At 38.1% G+C, this 20,880-nt stretch overlaps 1 protein-coding gene across 8 annotated transcripts in view; it reads left to right on the forward strand.

Annotated features, from left to right (window-relative positions):
* Positions 1-20,880, forward strand: part of BANP (BTG3 associated nuclear protein) — a 244,583-nt gene that overhangs the window by 57,362 nt on the left and 166,341 nt on the right. For all 8 annotated transcript variants that reach the window (XR_012154540.1, XM_073308163.1, XM_073308162.1 and 5 more), the window contains exons 5-6: positions 4,515-4,637; positions 6,053-6,228. Coding sequence is in view for 7 of the 8 variants with exons in the window: in XM_073308163.1 (XP_073164264.1) it covers positions 4,515-4,637; positions 6,053-6,228 (299 nt within the window). In the remaining variant the exon portion in view is untranslated. The remainder of the gene's footprint in view (positions 1-4,514; positions 4,638-6,052; positions 6,229-20,880) is intronic.

Here is a 20,880-nt window from a genome sequence, read left to right on the forward strand (position 1 = left end):
AGCTATGAGTATTCTTTTTCCATACTTCCTCAACTCCCTAATCTGTCCCCAGAAGTGTATATGCTGACAATGAGAGTTGTCTCATTCTTCCTATTGCTAGTTGATCTTTCTATATTAACACAGGAATAAACGTCACATTATTATTTGTCTTCATTGATGAATGTGCAGCTTCTGAAAAGCTCTGTCAGTTTCTGCACTGAATATTTAGTCTGTTTATTCTGCTTCCTTCTTAACTATGGAAGAGGAACAATTTTCAGAGGACTATCTAGAGATGAGAGGGAGCAAGAAGAAATTACAAAGAACCTTATAATAAAATGTTATAATATTTTCCTCTCTCAGATCTCCTAAGGCTGGCTGTGCCCAGGATTTTCATAGAATTGTAGGACTGGAAGGGACCTCATGAGGTCTTCTAGTCCAGTTCCCTGCACCCAAGGCAGGAATAAGTATTATCTAGACCCTCTCTGACAGATGTTTGTCTAACCTGCTCTTAAAAATCTCCAATGATGGAGATTCCAGAACTTCCCTAGGCAATTTATTCCAGTGCTTAACCACCCTGACAGGAAGTTTTTCCTAATGTCCAACCTAAACTGCCCTTGCTCCAATTTACACGCATTGCTCCTTGTCCTATCCTCAGAGGTTAAAGAGAACAATATTTCTCCCTTCTCCTTGTAATAACATTTTATGTACATAAAAATTGTTATCATGTCCCTTCTCAGTCTTCTCTTCTCCAGACAAAACAAACCCATTTTTTTTCAATCTTTTGACCTGGTGTAGAGCTTGTTGGTAGTTTTGTAGGTATTGTGCAGACTTCTTCATGTTGTCCCTGAAAACCTTGATCTGAAGGTCCTGTTCTCTTCTAGATTTTTCATTTTTTTTCCCTCTTGCAAGTGCAGAATTGAATCCTCATTGAGAATGGTTCTGTAGATGGCTGTTCAGAATGCTGTGGTATTGTGATTTGTTTATTTTAATAAAAAAGCGATAGCATCTGGGAGGATGGAGGAGTGTTTGTAAAGGGGCTTGATTCCACAAACTGATCTATGAAGGCACACTCTTGTGCCTGTGTAGTTTCCCATGGATTTCAGTGAAACTCCATGCAAGGGGGCCTCCGGTGTGGAGCAACTTGCAGGATTGAGGCCTTGGTGTGTAACTGTTGTCTCTTTAAAAAGTCATTATGCTTGCAGATTGGTAAAGTGGCCTAAATCATAAACTCCTTTATCTCCCAAATAGGTAATTGCTTGGGCTTGAAAACATCAGCCCAGAATAAACTTCATCTGGTATAAAGTACAGCAGCCTACCTCAGCAACATGCATTGCCAAGAGCCCATCAGCCACTCTGGTGGCTGCCCTGTAGGACACTGATCTAAATTTAAGATCTCGATCAAGTTATTTTTGAGGTTCTGAATGGACAGGAACCAGGTTACCTAAAGGACGGCCTCCTCCTCCGGACATGGATTGCCCTCAACAGCTCCGCTCCTCAGGAATGGTAGAATGCATTAAGAATTGTAAACTTCTTCATATTTAGGACCCATGTCAAATTCAATGAGTAATACCAGTGTCTTTGAACTAGTAGATGAAAGGTTTCTGTTTCCATGTTCTCTATCTACCACCAGTATTTCCTGGCACTAGATGGGGAGCTGCCTACTGTTGTTCTGAAACCAGATGTAGCCTCCCCACACCGCTAAATTAGCCAGTTCCAAAGGGTTAATAAATCTGTGTCTGGATTAGTAACCCTGGGTTAAGTGCTTGCAGATAGAGCCTCTTTCTAGCTTTTTTTGTTTGGTTTTGGTTTTGCTGTGACCCAGTTTCCTTCCCAGAGAGACTGTTGTCCCCAGCAATTGTTGAAGCGGAACAACTATTTAGTTCCTAAAGGATAACATAATAGACACAATTTGGCAGCTTCTTGCTTATAAGGTTAATCATGGTAATTGTACATGGTGTCTGTATAAGTCTGTGTGTGCACCGAGATATACAGCACTTTTTCAACAAAAGCATGTTTAGTGGCCATACAAGGAGTATAGTGGCTTAAAATCTGAATCACCGTGCTTTCACCTCACTACTTATATTCCATTTGACCCATTTAGCCAAAATCATCCCTAGTGTAAGACCACTGATTTCATGGGCTTTTACGGGGGATGAATTTGGCCTCAGACAGAATCACTGAATAAAGCAACAATGAGCAGGCTGCGGTGCTATTGCAGAAAAGGTGGGGCAAACAAAAAACTGCAGTGTATTGACAAAGCAAAATTCACTGAGGAGCCAAAACACTGTGTGGCTCTTAAATCCAATGTTAATGGCTTATATCAGGGTGTTTCTGCTCTGTTCATTTTTAAGTTGGCTTATGTTAACTAAATGCCATCAGGCACACTTTAAAATGCTCTTAAAAATGAATTAGTTATTTTTTTTAAAAATGGGTTTTTCCCATTTTAGATCAATTCTGAGTTCTAAGACTTTGGGGTGGTGGGAAGAAAGCCTGAGGACTTCATAAATAGAAGCTTAATTTTACTGCATTTATCTCTATAGCTGCAATTAATTATTCAGCGTATCCATTAAAAATTAAGCCTTGGTAAGTGACACTTTTAAATATGCATTCAAAATTTATTGAAAATGGGGGAAGTGATGATAAAAAGAACAATGTCTAAAAGAAAAATAAAATGTCTTGAAAGAGTCTCAATCTGTTCTTATAAACTTCAAAATATAACCATGTAGTACATATAAAAGATGGGAGAGGAGGGGAACAGAGACCGGAAGCAATGGGAAGGAGTGGGTAGAGCAGGGCTCTAGTGTTGCTAACTTTCATGATTTTATTGAGAGTCTCATGATATTCAGTGCTTTCTTAAAACTGCAGCTGCTGGAATCAAGAGATTACATGAGAATCTGAGTTTTGTTAGATAAAAAAATATTCTAATTACATAGTCAAGGAGAAATGCTTGAAAATGTGACTTGAGTGCACCATAAACATTCAGAACCCAGAAAGCAAATTAAAAAATTTCAAATGCATTATTTAAAACAATCTCATGATTTTAGGCCAGTCTTGTGATCTTTTGAGACCTGACTCATTTTAAACGTTTGGGGTTGGCACATACAAGTTCCAGTACATTCTGTACTTGTTCACAGTTGAATTAAACCCCCTCCAGAGTATGTGAGGTTCACAGGGCTTCAGATCCAACAGATGGTTGTCAATCTATAATGAATCCCATTTGTTATGGGCAACAGATACAATTATACATAGATTACACACACATCCTTTGGCAGTAGAGCTAGAATGCTGTTCTTTTAGCTCATAAATACAGAGCTCCATCATGGAGATGAAGAACAACTCCCTTAATTTACTGTTAGTTCTTGTAGTATGTGGCTTATCGTCTCTGTAGGCCAGTCATGAAAGGGGTGACATCACATGCATATGGAGACATACATATACACACACACATACAATATGTTAGAGCTGAAATAGATAGAATACTGCTGTTATCGGATTGCTCAGGTTATTTCTTTTCTGTGATTGTAATATATGTCAGACTAAAGTTAAGAAAAATGAATAAATATCAGTAATATTTTTCAGATGTTGACCAATAAAAACAATAGAAAAAGTGCGTACAGTGATGAGAAATTATCTAGTCTTCTCCTTGCCACCCCAGCAGGGGAAAATGTGTGTGTGTTTTAAGTGTACTGTTGAGTATAATGAAAACATTTAGTTTTGCACACCAAAACTATCGCGTACTTTTGAAAGATTTTGTAATGGCATGAGAATAATAGGATGATGATAATCTCTGAAACCAATTAAAATAATAAACTGCCTGCCAAATAATTTTATTTACTTTACCTTTATTTTTATATTAACCCAAAATTTTACCCTGTGCATTTTTTGTTTGGATCATGGAATTCTTATCCGTTTTTTTTTTAACATTAAGTGCACACAAACAATGATCTAGTCCCATCAGTAACTAAAATTAGAGTCTTTTCCTTTTTCTCTGTTCTGCCCCCATGTCCTAAAAAAAACCAAACAGATTTGTTAGAAGATCAGGTGTCTTCTCAGTTAAGCCCATCAGCTCAGTTTACAGCAGAATGCTTTCCCCCTCCTTTTCCTTTGGGGGAAATATTCCATTAAAATGTTGCTTTTTATTGTACTGTTGCCGGTTTACCTTATAAAATCTTCACCCTTGTAGTAATTCTCCAAAGCAGAAATTTGAGGGCTCTTAGTAACTTTTGTTTACAGACTTCCTCCTGATTATCTTGAGTTGGTAAATTCTTTATCACCCTGGAAGGGGTAACAGACTGTTAATAATTTCAGTGAAGCAGTCGGTCCCTTGGAACGGTATGGATGTCAAATATGTGGATTACAAGCTGTAGCATTTGATACATAGTAAACAGCTGTGATGTTGGGGATGGGGGAAAAACAAACCCAGAAACAGCCTTTCAGTTTTAGTGTAAGAGTTCATTTAAATACAAAGACTGGGTTAATGTATTAAAAATGGTTTGCTTCTTTACATTCTATTTCTCTCTGTTTTTGTCTTGCAGTGTTGTCCCACAGACTACAGTTATACTGAACAATGATCGGCAGAATTCAATAGTAGCCAAGATGGTTGGGCAGGAAGAGCCATTGAGTAGAACAGCGGATTCTCTGGAAAATATCCTTAGCAAGTTAGTAGCAACAATTGCAATCCTTCCCCTATACTTCATCATTTCTTACAGGAAAGCCAATAGAGGTCTGTCTACTGTAATTACAAGTGCAAAATAAGAACATCCTAGGCAACTGAGCCTGAGGAAAAAATATTCAAAAGTAATGAAAAGGGCCAGATTGACAGCCCTAAAAAACAAAGTCATCTATCAACAGAACAGGTACAGCGCAGTGCCTCAACGTTGATGTGGAGGGAGCATCTCTGAGGGGAAGGGTTAATTCAGTCTCTTTGGCCCACTGAGTCCTTGGCGTCCATGCTGAGCTTTCCAAGGAGGGGGCCCATTGTGTTGGGTTTCGCAATGTGGACTCTTGTCCTCTTTGAACTGTACTGAGACCTACCAACTCATTAACTAAAGGACATTCAGTGGCCATCTGTTGTTATCACTTCTGTTCTGGCCAAGGCTGGATTTGAACTAATTACTTGAAAACAAAGGCTCTGTATTGAAAACTGTTTGAAGTAACAAGCCATGCTAATTTAACAGTTATGTAAAGAAGTTTCTTTATACTTATTGGTTACATGTTGTGTATAGACATTTTGTTGATAACATTTTCAGATAGACTTAAACAGCAAACTACCTTCTGAGTAATTAACATTAGATAGTATCTATAAAGCAAGCCAAACAGCACTTACTTTTAAACAAATATTGACACTTACAAAAGGTTTTCATCTTTTAATGTGTTTAATTTATTTGTGAATCAGTATGTGTAGCTTTTTCATGCAATTTGTATAACGTTAACACATGGAAATTTATTTTAGAAAGCTGGGGTTATTGTTAAAATTTCTGACATCTGTATAAGGACATGTCTCTTTCTATAAACTTTCTTAGCTCTTTTTGGAGGCTGATGGAGTCAGTTGGGATGTCTTCTGTTCATTCTTGCCATACAATTAATAGAATATACATTTTATTTAAAGCTGCTTAACTGAATAGCTAAAAGCAATGGAGGGAAATTAGTCAATTCAGTTTTCTATAGATTGTTCTTCATCTGAACCAGAGGCAAATGGCTTTATTTTTATTTAATGTCCTACAGGGAGAAGAAGAAGAAACAAAATTCTTGTGTAGCCTCTTGTGTATTAATTTTTGTTACTATCAAAATATTTTTGGGTTTTATGTTAACTTAATTTGCAGAAATATAGTATGTATTTCATTACTTGATGTCAAAACACCTGAATGCAAACAGTTTTAGGGTTATTCTGCTACTGTAGTCTTTTCAGCTAGGTAGCTCTTAATCTAGACAGACTAGCTTTTACTAGAAGAGTCATATACTCAGTAAAAAATCAAGTTGTTAGTATTTTTTAATGCACTAGTAACAGTATATTACATTCTTTAAGTCTAGAATCATGCTTTGCCAAACTGTGAATTCTTTTTTTCTTTCTCAGTGCTGTTCCGGGTCGTAGACAGAACACCATTGTGGTGAAGGTGCCAGGGCACGACGACAGCCACAATGAAGATGGAGAGAGCGGGTCTGAGGCCAGTGACTCAGTTTCCAACAGTGGCCAGTTAGGAAGCCAAAGTATTGGGAACAATGTTACTCTTATTACACTGAACTCTGAAGGTATGTGATCAAACTGTAAGGCCATTTGAGCAAAATGAGCAGGGTGGAGGAATGAGCTAAAATTCTATGAGAAGCTCTTGAGGTCATGTCCGCAGTTCAATCCTTAAAGAACTATGAAAAAATGCTGAAGTGGCCTATCCTATAGGAATCATCAGAAAAGACTGAGTAACAAGCCAAAATAATCCAGTTTCCTTTAACTTGCTGTTCATTTTTCTAGGCGGAAGAGCAAATTAAGTGTATTTGTAGTACTTAATAGGTATGCCCCAGAGCGCAGCCCTTGATTTAACAGACTCTGTTGTATTAGCAGTATAAGAACACTTAATTTCAATGTTTTTAAATTTAAAGTTTTGCAAAATGATTACCAAATACTTTGGTCCTATCTCAAAGTTGAAATAGAGAATTGGGGAAATAATTACATTCTCTGGGAAGCATCAAAATGTTCATTGCCTCCTATAACTTATTATGCCATTCCACTGATGCTAAAGTTTTCTGAAAGTAAACAGTTATTTTGGAAACTCTAAACAGTTTTTTAACAGGAAATTTCTATAAAAAATGTATTGTTTCTAGGGTAGTTCTCTCAACAGTTTCACAGTTTTCTACAACCTCTACACAACCCAAAATTTCTGCAAAACAAAGACAGTGGAATATAACACTTTGAAATGTGTCTTCTATAGACAATCTGTTATATCAGTGGTTCTCAAACTAGGGCCGCCGCTTGTTCAGGGAAAGCCCCTGGCGGGCCGGGCTGGTTTGTTTACCTGCCGCGTCCGCAGGTTCAGCCGATCGTGGCTTCCACTGGCCACGGTTCGCCACTCCAGGCCATTGGGGGCTGTGGGAAGCAGCGCAGGCTGAGGGATGTGCTGGCTGCCCTTCCTGCAGCCCCCATTGGCCTGGAGTGGCGAACCGTGGCCAGTGGGAGCCGCGATCGGCCGAACCTGCAAACGTGGCAGGTAAACTGGCCCGGCCCGCCAGGGGCTTTCCCTGGACAAGCGGCGGCCCTAGTTTGAGAACCACTGTGTTATATGTTGTAAGTACTTAGGGTATTAAAATACAAAGTGAATTCTAGCTGCTATATTTTATGCAACCACAAAAATGTTGAAAATATAAAACAATTAGAAAGACGCATGTTTTAGGTGAAAAGTGTCATGTGAGTTTAAAAAATAAAAAAGATCACAATAAATCATAGGTTTTTTATAATTGGCTTGATTAATCATGTCACTAATTTTTAAACAGAGGCCTGTAATTTGAACCTTAGACTATAGAGTCTTTTAATTAAGTTAATTATCCGCTAGCTCTTCTTTTATTGAATTCATAAATGAACCATTCCTTATATTTATTTCATATATGTTAGTGTGTGGTTATATTCATGCACTACAGGGCAATATATTAGTATTTGGGTACTCAGTTTATCATATCTTAATGCCTGATTTTTCAGAAAATGCTGAGCATCCACCCTCTGAAAAACAGGTCCCTTTAAGGTATCTTACACTGAGCACCCAAAACCTGAGGCTCTCAGAATGACTAACAACTTTTGAAAATGTTGGCCCATGCTATTTGGGGCAGGGACTGTACATCTTTTATATATACATAGGTTATGGTCACTACCAGAAATAAATGAATAATGTTTAGACTATTTCTCATGGAGTGCTTCTTGACTCTTCCAACCTCTGACATGCCTCCCGTGACAAAATCTGCTTCCAAAAAGTAGTCTGTATTGGGGGGAAAGGCAGGAGATCCGAATTTTGAAGTGCCCACATTACAAAGTAGGCTGGTTGAAGATAGTTTTGTCATTGCCATTTGAAGGTCTTGTAGCAATGGGATTTGGAATACTTTATTTGTGCAATTGCTGATGTTTTTGGCAATTTATGTATGTATGTATGTATGTGAAGAAATTGAGTTTCACTGTTCTGGTGTCTACAGAGTCAAATTCTTCTCTCAGACACATATGTTCATGTCTTATTGGCTCCCATTGTGAGGACATTTGTTCATACTTTGTGGATAAAATCATGTGGAGTTAGTCCCGAGCTGACTACTTCGTTAGGGTGAGGGAATATCTTACAGGATGAATGCCAAGTCATCTGTTCTCAAGTTTCAGCCAGTGTCACTCTCTGAGATACTAGATGTGTTGTTTCAGAGTATCAGCCATGTTAGTTTGTATCTGCAAAAAGAAAAGGAGTACTTGTGGCAACTTAGAGACTAACAAATTTATTTGAGCATAAGCTTTTGTGAGCTACAGCTCACTTCATCGGATGCATTCAGTGGAAAATACAGTGGGGACATTTATATACATAGAGAACATGAAACAATGGGTGTTACCATACACACTGTAAAGAGAGTGATCACTTAAGGTGAGCTATTACCAGTGGGGCGGGGAGGGGCGAACCTTTTGTAGTGATAACCAAGGTGGGCCATTTCCAGCAGTTGACAAGAACATCTGAGGAACAGTCGGGGGTGTGGAATAAACATGGGGAAATAGTTTTACTTTGTGTAATGACCCATCCACTCCCAGTCTTTATTCAAGCCTAAGTTAATTGTATCCAGTTTGCAAATTAATTCCAATTCAGCAGTCTCTTGTTGGAGTCTGTTTTTGAAGTTTTTTTGTTGAAGAATTGCCACTTTTAGGTCTGTAATCGAGTGGCCAAAGAGATTGAAGTGTTCTCTGACTGGTTTTTGAATGTTCTAATTCTTGACGTCTGATTTGTGTCCATTTATTCTTTTACATAGAGATTGTCCAGTTTGACCAATGTACGTGGCAGAGGGGCATTGCTGGCACATGATGGCATATATCACATTGGTAGATGCGCAGGTGAACGAGCCTCTGATAGTGTGGCTAATGTGATTAGGCCCTATGACGGTGTCCCCTGAATAGATATGTGGACACAGTTGGCAACGGGCTTTGTTGCAAGGTTAGGTTCCTGGGTTAGTGGTTCTGTTGTGTGGTGTGTGGTTGCTGGTGAGTATTTGCTTCAGGTTGGGGGGCTGTCTGTAAGCAAGGACTGGCCTGTCTCCCAAGACCTGTGAGAGTGTTGGATCGTCCTTCAGGATAGGTTGGAGATCTTTGATGATGCGTTGAAGAGGTTTTAGTTGGGGGCTGAAGGTGACGGCTAGTGGCGTTCTGTTATTTTCTTTGTTGGGTCTGTCATGTAGTAGGTCACTTCTGAGTATTCCTCTGGCTCTGTCAGTCTGTTTCTTCACTTTAGCAGGTGGGTATTGTAGTTGTAAGAATGCTTGATAGAGATCTTGTAGGTGTTTGCCTCTGTCTGAGGGGTTGGAGCAAATGCGGTTGTATCGAAGAGCTTGGCTGTAGACAATGGATTGTGTGGTGTGGTCTGGATGAAAGCTGGAGGCATGTAGGTAGGCATAGCGGTTGGTAGGTTTCCGGTACAGATGTGTTGGGTGTACTTCCAAGTTCTGGACACCTGTGTTCTTTCTCGCTGGAAAAAGCCATTGAGAAGGAGGCTCAGTCAGATAAGACTGAGGTTTATATTGGTTAGCTGGGGGAAGCAACTGGAAGATGGGCACTGATGGCATTTGGCCTTCTGATTGCTGTTTTATTGTTTGTTTTCACAATGTGGAATTCTGATTAGATCACTGGCTGCTGCTAGATGATTTGGTAGGAGCAATGGCTAGGAGTGCATTTTCCATTTACCAATGCCTAGGAGGGTTGTGACTATTCAAATGGACGTTGCGACTGTCAGACATGCCTTTGTCACTTTGAGATTAGATTAATGCAGTATGTTGCGCGTGGGGCTACATCTTAAATACATCCAGAAACTAAAGCTGGTGCTGAATTTGGCAGCTCATTTGCTCTAAGCAGCATATGTTAGAGTGAGCATTTTACACCAGTGCTCCATGATCTGCATTGGCTGCCATTTGGTTTCTGGGTGGAGTTTAAGGTCCTGGTTTTGACATAGAAAGCCCTGAATGGCATAGGATCTGCCTACTACTCTCCTCCATGCCACATTTGTGGCCTGCAAAGATATTAAATTTGGAGTTCCTTCAGTATAAAAGATGGGAGCTGCAGACATGGTGTTCTTAATGAGGGCCCCTTTGTATATACCTCCATTGGAGCTGGGGGACTCAAGCTAGCATGCTAAAAATAGCTGTGTGGATGTTGCGGCATCAGCAGAGGCTTGGGATAGCCACCTGGTATCGGACACAGGGAGTAGAGTGAGCTTGAGCTCCAGTGGCTAGATCAGCTTCTGTTGGTGTTGCTGTGTCCACACAGCTTTTAGCATGCTAGCATGAGCTCTGCTGAGACAGGTCTCTCTTCCTGGGCTGGGGGCTTGCTCCCAGCTGCAGTTTAGACATGTGCCTTGACTTTGGAACTCATTTTCAACTCCTCCATCTACTTTTGTCTGAGTCTGTTGACCAGTAGAGTATGCTGCAAACTCTTTGTATTTTCCCTAGCTTCCAGAGAGCAGGGGGGAGGATGATGAGCAAGGGGATTTCTTGCTGTTATTTTTTTACCTGTCTGTAATTTGTTAGGATGAGTTAGGTGCAATTGGTAGAACAGTAAATTATAACAATTGTATTTTTAAATATTGTCAAAGGTCCTAGAGGATGTGCTAAACTTTTATTTTTTAAAACAGAAATTGAAATTAAAAATAAAATAAATATTTATTTATATTACTTAAGATTGTTATGTGTTTGTTTTCTCCTGAAGATGGCCTTTGCAAAAGTCTAATGTAAGTCTGACTAGTTTCTGAGGTGAGAATTTTGACATGCACACTGTTGTCAGAAAAGACAGTTTGTGACATTGTAATGCATTTATAGTTAAATACTTATAACAGCAAAAAAGTATTTAGTAACTCTTTTCTAAACTCTTGTCAGGTGGCACTAAAATGTTGCAAAGACTGTGCACTTTCTGGGAAGAGAGACCCCCTGCAATTTAAATTTCAATAATCTCACGTTTTACTGAAATTGTGCTGATTTGACAACTACTCAGGCTTTCAAGATGGATTTAATTTTCCTGGGTTTAGGGCTTTTTCCTGCAAGGGAATCTATCTACAGGAGAGGCTGATGTTGCTCAGCACCTTGCAAAAACCAGTCCCTTAATCCTCTGCTCCTTTGGAATGGCAAAATTCATCTTTTGGAACTACCACATTTGTATCAGCAAAATACAGACCAAATGGTTTATTTGTTAACATTTCATACAGCTCTGTGTCAGTTATTTGTTGCAGGGACGAAGTTTCTAATACTATGAAAAATATTTGTTGTAATCTGCCCTCTTTGACATGCTTGTTTGGCATAGGTTTGTACAGAGACAGACATTGGCCTTTTATGTGATTGTTTTATATGTAAATGTAGGTGAAACAGCTAATTCATTAATGTGGCACATCCGATTTACTTTGGACCTTTGGTAGAATCATCCCTTAAAAATCTCTCTGAGATTTATGAATGCTTTGAGAAATGGATTAGCAATTCCCCCTCTGTCCCTCCTTCGCTCCAAGATTAGAGAAAGCTTTGCTCAGCTGTAGAGAATACTAAGGAAACGAGTTTACCATATGTCACAGAAATTAAATGATTAATAAGAAAAGTTTTGCAGAATGATAGGTCTGTCTTACAGATTCATTTTCTTTATTGATAAAAGCCAAAAGTTGCAGTTTACTCTTATATTCTGCAAAGAGCAGAATTTTGAATGGCTAAAGTTGTTCAGAGGAATCTTGAATGATCATAAAAATTTGTATTATTTCTTGAGAGGCCAGAATGGCACAGAACAAGTAAGCCTATTGAGTGGCAACTAAAATTATCTAGTCCTGTCTACTTTACAAAAATAACCATGTTTAAACAGGTTTGTGAAGTGTTATGGTTTCTGTCAAAGGATAGTTCCAGTCCTGTAGACGGATCCACGTGGACTGATCCTTGTGGACCTGCACAGTTGTAAGGGTCTGTTATTGCCCGTTTAGATGCCTTTGCAGGAACAGCACCCATATGATAACATTTATATTACATGTCAGTATATACAAAAACCCATGTTATAATCATGTTGAAGAGCCATGCTTTAGCTCTTCTAGATTACTAGACTAAAACATAGTTTTCCAATATGATTGTAACGTGCTTTTTTTCTACCCACAGAGGCAAGAATAAACCATGTTAAACATAGTTTGGCCACAACTGGTTTTGAATATGGTAATTTATGTTGTGACAGTGTGGATAAGGCCAAAATTATGTCAAGACATACCACAGGCTTTCAAGATACATCATACGATAATCCTATCTGGGGGATGTTACTGTGCCTCATTCCTTGTAGTGCTTCATAAACTAACCTGGAAATGATTTCAAGTCACAATACCAAGAAACTCAGCACTATGGACCAGATGCTGTAAGGTGCTGAATGCCTCCTCAGAGGTAAGGGAACTTAGTACCTTGAAGAATCAGGTTCATAGTATTGGATAACCACATATTTAGATGTTTGTTTGCTGTTTACAAAGGCCATTTTCCCCTACCCAATAGTCTTTCTCAGTCTTAGCAACACAATTTGTGCTCCATATCTGGACAATCCAGTTATTACTAGAGGTACACTGAATCAAACCTCCAGATTCAAGAAGCTCCAAATCATGGGAATTTCATAGCTTGTTTTTATTAATAATGATTCAAAATAGTTTTGTATGTGCAGTAAAGGATATTCTTTGTTTCTTAATAAAACAGTCTGCTTTAAAAATACTCATAAAAACCTAAGGTATTTACCCATATTATAAATTCAAATTATTGCCTGCAGAATTTCAGTTTTAAAAATTTAGCAGTAATTTATATGAAAAAAAGCATGTGAAAGTGACACGCTTTTAATTTGTATATGTTAAATTTCACCCCTAAAATGGGCAATGAATGAACACCCCTTAAAATGGGGCTCACAGTGGAAATACAGACAACTTAGTGAAATACAAATGGGACTAGTAATAAAACTGTCTCATATGAAGTAATTATGCTGTATTGAAGATAAAGCTCAACAACATGTGTTTTTTGGAGAACAATATCGGTCAAGAAATTCCCAGTGTGAGTCCGCTTTAAACAGGCTGAAAGGCTTATTTTAAATAATAACCACTACTTTCTCATGTTCTTACATTAATCCCGTATTTTTTGGCATAGAAAATAGCAGGTGCATCCTTAATTAGTCCACGAAGAAATAACATTCTTTATACTGAACTCATATTTTACCCCTCAGCTATTAATAATACTATCAGCAAAGATTAGCCTATTGTCATTTTGAGTGTAGGCTTAATAAAGCGTAGTCTTGTACGGTATAGAATATCTTAGTTACAGCCTGAGTTTATCTCTTGGGAGATCAGAGAAGCGTGGTGTGTGAGGACTGGTTGTGTGAAGAGTACAAGGACATGGCGAAGCATTTTAGATTAAAAACCATGTGTCTGAGAATGGGTGATCAAGTAATGTTGATGCAAGTTGGAAACTTTTGTTCCAGAGTATCTCCTTTGAAGAGACTGCCTCTTCCAGAAATAATATTGTAAAAATAAATGCTGCTGATTTGCTAAGTGATTAAATATGGGTGGTGAATCAACTTAAAAATGGTGCTTTGCTTTGGGCCTTCTATTTTTGGAGTTCTGGGTTTAAGCCTTCATTTAATTCCTAAGTGAAAATAAGTTTGTGCTCACTTTAGTCCACATCAGAAAATCCCCCAGTCAGTTTGGCACCACTAATAGTCTCCAAGTAGAAGGGCTTTAGTTTGGAACAGCAACTGTGGCAGTGCTGATGAGGGGTTAGGCTCACACCTTCGGTTGTGTGTGGAAGATGCACAGAAACTGTTTATGCTAGCCAGTGCCATTAATCTTTTTGCTTCCATGAACATCAAATGTACACATATTTAACTAACAAAAAAGGTTTAAAAACCTCCTTGAATCATTTACACTTATAGCTGCCCAGTAATTTAGTTGGCATTGATGACTGATTCCCCCGACTGGAATGCTATCACTGCTAGACTGAAAGATAGCATGTGTTGGTTCAATAGCACACTGATGAAACAGGCTTGTATTATTGAAGTGCTTCTCTGAGTCCTTGCCATTGATTGAGTGGCAGTATAGCTACTAACTTTTTATTCATACCATTGAAAGGGAGAGAGATTTTAAGCTGAAGAAAAAAGCAGTCTTAGCCTGAGAAAGTACTCCGTCCATATGTCTCCAGACTTTTGTGCAAGCACCTTCAAAATTATAGTAGAGGTCAAAGGAATTATTGCTGAATTGAGAAGCAATGGTGAGATGCAACACCTACCACCTATGCCTAGGAGAAATGAGAAACTTGGATAATCCGAATTTCCTTTTCAGTACCGCTGAAAAGGCAGAAAGCTTTTTGAACAAACATATATAGTGCATCAACCAGAACATCTACTGTAGTGACAACTGTCAGATCTTTAAAGCGGCTAGTAATATTTTTTTTCTTAAAGATGAGACTTGTTGAATATGTGTACCAGTAATTCAAACTTCTCAAGACTTTAATGAGGGTACGTCGTCTACTTTTTAAAGTTTATCATCCATGTGTTCTTTTTTAAGATATATTTTGAGTTGTGTCTGTGTCTTCTCTTGTCTTGGTTATTATTTTGAATAAAAATCCCCAATTAACTCACTACCTTTACATAAAATATTTCTTTTATCAGAAACTGAGGTGCCAGCTAGATTTAGCTGACATGGTTTATCTGAACAGAATATAGTTTTTTTCCCCAATATTTAATCAATCACTTCCAAAGCAAATTAAGCTAAACTGAATTCTAAATGAGTGTGTCCACATAAGGGACAGTTTAATTAATCCACATTAAATTCTCATTTTTAATTCATTTGGATTAATTTTCCGGAGTGTCCCTGTGTAGACATGCCCTAATATATAAGTGAAAACAAGAAACGAAAGTTATGCAAATTTTAAAGCATTGATTACATGTATCTTTAGGAAGACAAAATAAATAATATCAACAATTACTCCATTTGAATAAATGCCAAGAATCATAGCAAAATCTCCAGTGGAATACCAAAAACATGTGATTGAAAGCTGCCTGTCTTTTATCCTGCCTTCTGAGGTTAAATCTTTTACAATCTTTTTATATATTATTTTACACTCCAGGGGGAGCTCTGTGTCAAGTGAACTCAACTAAAACTTTTTTTGATTGCGTCTAGTTTAATTTACAGACTTTTAAAAAAGAAATTAAAATGTTTCATAATGTTTGATGAATTAATATTTGTAGTTGATATTTGTAGTTGACGAGAGAGGGGAACTGAAATATAAACTCTTTTTCTGTATGGTATTTTCTTATTCTTTACGTAATTTTCCTGTAAAATTGAACATACGTTTTAATGAAAGTCCCACTCTGGTTATAATAGATTGAAGTCTTTCTAGATGATATAGGTTAAAACTTCCAGAAATGCTGAAGTGACTTGAACCTAAATCTCATTTTCAAAACAGAGTTAGGCACTTACGGGCTTATGTTTCATTGACAGTTAATGGGACTAAGGCTCCTGAGTGCCTAAAGTCACTTCTGAAAATGGAATTTAGGCTCCTAAAATCAATTAGCTGCTTCTGAAAATGTTACCTATAGACTGAAAGATGTGTGTTAAACGCTCTTTAGATCCATGACAGAGTTTGTTGTTACCCTTTCGTTGTTGAATGTGTGCTCAGGGTAACACAGAGCAGTATTTGGAGGAATCATTGGACTAGAATCGGCTAAACTGCTGGCTCCGTTGTGACTGTTTCGATTTACTTTACAGTTATGATGAGAAAAATGAACTGTTTTAGTCTTTTGCTATATGCATTTCTAGTTCTCAAGGTCATAAATATGAAGATTATATCTTGTGGTGGAAGCACATCAATGGAGTGTCCATCTGCAGTGAAGTGTTTTCATACGAGTGACAAGGTGATAGGTTGAATATTTGTCAAAAGTAGCATTAAATGTTCTTATAAATCCATTTTTTCCCTCTGAAGTATGGCTTTTAGATATTTGATGAGTTACCCGAATGTTTCCATGTGCACACTGTTCCCATCTGCTTCAGAAGTCTTTTGGATAACAGTCATTCTCTGAATATATAGACATTTTTGTTTCAGTACAAATGCTTACTTAAAAAAACATTCTTATGAGTTATAGCATGATCTGTCAAGTATTAAACAAAACATTTTGCCACGCCAGCATTTATCAATTTGAATAGAGACTGGTCTTCTCAAATGTTTTGGTGGATTAAAACCGAGTTAACGTTCATGAAAACCAACTCCCCCCCCACCCACACTTTCTCATCAGGCACTGTCCATTTTTCTTACTTTAAAGGAAACCTGAGTTTAAGTCTGTACATAGAGATCTTTTTCTTTTCACTGTTCTTAATTAAAAGTAACTTTTTTTTGACAGTGCAGATTTTTTAAAGTGCATTTTGTTTTGTTTTTTTTAAAGATGAATGGTTAGGCGGGAGAGATTTTTAGGTTGACATTAGTGATAGATAATGTGCCTTTGTTCTCTGTTTTGTTTAGCAGTCCAATATTATTGTCACATTAACATTTTCTTAATGTTGTTTTGGTGGGCAGCATATTCTCAACCTTTGTTCGACTGTTGCAGCTTTTTTGTCTGAGAACTACTTTAACTAAAAGTTTATAAAAAAAAAAACAAATTAATTGTTCTGAAAATTCTCATTTAAGATTCCGGCACCCACTTTACAGTGTCCCCGTTTATCTTCTAACGATGGGTCAGAGACCCTCACCAACTGTTACTTACGGCCTAGTTGTGCATAGAAATTCCAGCAATATATATTTTTAGGTATATAGTGCATTTACCCACACCCGGGGCCTTTTAGCTTCTATTAGGTAGGGATGGATGTGTGTCTGTTATATTTTGGGAGGGTGTTGGAGTGGCGGGAGCTTAAGGGAAGACTCATTTATCTAGTCTATCTTCTGGAAAGGCCCCCAAAGCATGGAATAAGTTACATTTCCTCTTTCTGAGTTTGTGTATCTTGACTACAGATCTGTGAGTAACTGATATTTTTGACTTGCTGACAGTTCTGAATAATCAGAAAAAAACTGGTTTGGGTTGAACCAAAACTGAAGATTTTCAGAGTTTTTGGCATATTGAAAAAGTCAGGAAAAATTTTTTGGGTTATTTTTAATAAAAGCAAAGGCAGTTTCTGAAGGAGACAGTATTAAAGGCACAACCTCAGATTACCTGATGTGAAGGAAATATAGGAAGAATACTAAGAGGCCAATATTGCCTCATCAGGAGCTCTTTAATGACCTGAATATCCAAAAGGAATCATACAAAAAGTGGAAACATGGATGAATTGCTAAAGAAGAGTACAAAAGAATAGCACAAGTGTCAAGGTTCTTTCCCCTCTCTGAGCTCTAGGGTACAGATGTGAGGACCTGCATGAAAGACCTCCTGAGATTATTCTTACCAGTTTAGGTTAAAAACTTCCCCAAGGTACAAACTTTGCCTTGTCCTTGAACCCTGTGCTGCCATCACCAAGCGTGTTAAACAAAGAACAGGGAAAGAGACTACTTGGAGATGTCTTCCCCCAAAATATCCCCCCAAGGCCTACACCCCCTTTCCTGGGGAAGGCTTGATAAAAATCCTCACCAATTTGTACAGGTGAACACGGGCCCAAACCCTTGGATCTTAAGAACAATGAAAAAACAATCAGGTTCTTAAAAGAAGAGTTTTAATTAAAGAAAAGGTAAAAGAATCCCCTCTGTAAAATCAGGATGGTAAATACCTTACAGGGTAATCCGGTTCAAAACAGAGAGAATCCCTCTAAGCAAAACCGTTCTTTGTAATTTTTCCATTTCTGATATATCTTTTTTGAGATGGGGTGATTAGAACTACATGCAGGATTCAAGGTTTGGGCGTACCATGGATTTATATAGAGGCAATATGATATTTTCTGTCTTTTTATCTATCCCTTTCCTGATGATTCCTCACATTGTTAGCTTTTTTTGACTGCTGCTGCACGTCGAGTGGATGTTTCCAGAGAACTGTCCACAATGACGCCAAGAGCTCGTTCTTGAGTGGTAACAGCCATCTTTTTGGATGTATAGTTGGGATTGTTTTCCAATATGCATTACTTTGCATTTATAATTTCATCTACCGTTTTGTTGTCCAGTCACCCAGTTTTGTGAGATCTCTTTGTGACTCTTCACAGTCTGCTTTGGACATAACGATCTTGAGTAATTTTTTATTATCTGCAAACTTAGCCACCTCACTTTTCACCTGTTTTTCCAGATAATTTATTAATATGTTGAACAGCATTGGTCCCAGTACGGTCCCTGGGGGACACTACAATTTACCTCTCTGCATTCTGAAAACCGACCATTTATTCCTCGCCTTTGTTTCGTGTCTTTTAACTAGTTACTGATATGTGAGAGGACCTTCCCTTTTGTCCCATGGCTGCTTATGTTGTTTAAGAGCCTTTGGTGAAGGACCTTGTCAAAGGCTTTCTGAAAGTCCCAGGTATGCTATATACACTGGATTACCCTTGTCCCCATGTTTGTTGACCTCCCTCAAAGAGTTGTAATAGTTTGGTGAGGCATGATTTCCCTTTACAAAGGTCAAGCTGACTCTTAGCCAACAAATAGTGTTGTTATCTATGTGTCTGATAATTCTGTTCTTTACTATAGTTTCAACCTATTTGCCTGGTACTGAGGTTAAGTTTACTGACCTGTAACTGTCAGTATCACCTCTGGGGCCTTTTTTAAAAATTGGCATCACATTAGCTACTCTCTGGTCATCTGGTACAGAAGCTGATTGAAGTGATAGATTACATACCACAGTTAGTACTGCAGTTTCAGATTTGAGTTCCTTCAGAACTACTGGGGGAATACCATCTGGTCCCGGTGACTTATTACTGTTTAATTTATCTATTTTTTCCAAAACCACCTCTATTGACACCTCAATCTGGGACAGATACTGAAACAAATTATTAATCAATCTATTTGTAAGCACCAAGAAGATACTACGGTTATGAAGAATATCCATCATGAATTTGTCAAAAACAAATTATGCTAAATCAGCCTAATTTCCTTTTTGACTGGGTTAAAGGTCTTGTGATTTCGGGGTGAGAGGAGGAAGTAGTAGACAAGATACATCTTGATTTTGGTAGGGCCTTTGACACAGTGCCACACAACATTCACATAAGCAAACTAGGGAAATGTGATCTAGATGAAATTACCTTAGTGTGGGTGCACAATTAGTTGAAAAACCATACTGAAAGAGTAGTTCTCAATGGTTCTCTGTCAAGCTGGGAGGATGTATAGGACAGGGGTCTGTGCAAAGGTCTGTCTTTGGTCCAGTACTATTCAATATTTTCATTTATGACTTGGATAATGGAGTGGAGAGTATGCTTTTAAAAGTTGCAGATGACACCAAACTGGGAGGGATTGCAAGCACCTTGGAGGATGGGATTAGAATTCAAAATGACTTTGACAAATTGGAGAATTGTTCTGAAATAAACAAGATGAAATTCAATAAAAGCGATAAAAGGTTTAAAAAACCTGATGTATGAGAAAAGGTTAAGAAAACGGGGCATGTTTAATCTTGAGAAAAGAAAACTGATAGGTCTTTGAATATGGTAAGAGCTGTTATAAAGAGGGCTGTGACAATTATTTTCCGTTTCTTAATCTGCAGCAAGGGAGATTTAGGTTAGATATTAGGAAAAAAATTCTAAATGTATTAAGGATAGTTAAGTTCTGAAATAGGCTTCCAAGGAAGATTATAGAATCCCCCTCATTGGAAGTTTTTAAGATCTAGTTGGACAAATGCCTGTCAGGGATGATCTAGGTTTACTTGGTTGTGCCTCAGTGCAGGGGACTGGATTTGATGACCTCTCAGTGTGCCTTCCAGCCCTACATTTCTATGATTTCTAAAATTCTATGAAATGAAGGGCTAGTTTCACAAAAATGGGGAGATGGTGCCTTTCTTATTACCTTTTGTCTCATGGTTAAGGCACTCACCTGGGATGTGGGAGACCAGGTTTTGAATACCTGCTCTAGAGGAGGGACTGGAATCCATGGGTTGCCTCCTCCCAGGTGAGTGCCCGACCAACCAAGCTATAGAGTCAGTCTCACTTTCTCTGATCCAGTGACTATTAAAATATTTGGTACAACTTGAAACAGATTCAACAGGGGAGATTGGGAGGGACATACCCCAGAATACTCAGAGCCGGGGGGTTAGGACACTCACATGGGAGCAGGGAGACCTGAGTTCAAGTGCCTCTAGTGTTCTCACAACAAATTTTTTGATGGCCTTAGAGTGCGGCCACCAACTCTTGCTGGTGGCCGTTATAACAGTTTTTTTAAAAAAACGTAATTGACTTCAGGAAAAGCAAATAAATATGTACATATACATGTCCAAACCATTGTAATTTATTTATGTAGGGTTGTTTTTTTTTTTGCAAATTCGACAACAACAACAACGTACAGTTGTCTCTATTCTTTACTGGACCTAAACAGAATAGAAACACAAATAAGGTGCTTTGCATGTTCTTATCTTTTTTGTTGTTGTTGTTGTTTCTTTTGCTTTTTTGGATGTTGTTTTTTTAATAGAATTGCTAGCAAGTAAGTCTGCTTCTGTGAAAAGTGATATTTGTATGTTTGTTAATATCACTTTTCACAGCAGCAGTCTTGTTAGCTAGCTGGGAGGCAGAGAAAAGCGATATTAACACAATACAAATATAACTTTTCACCCCA

This window comes from Lepidochelys kempii, chromosome 12 (genome assembly GCF_965140265.1).
Source record: "Lepidochelys kempii isolate rLepKem1 chromosome 12, rLepKem1.hap2, whole genome shotgun sequence".
Taxonomy (NCBI): Eukaryota; Metazoa; Chordata; order Testudines; family Cheloniidae; genus Lepidochelys; species Lepidochelys kempii.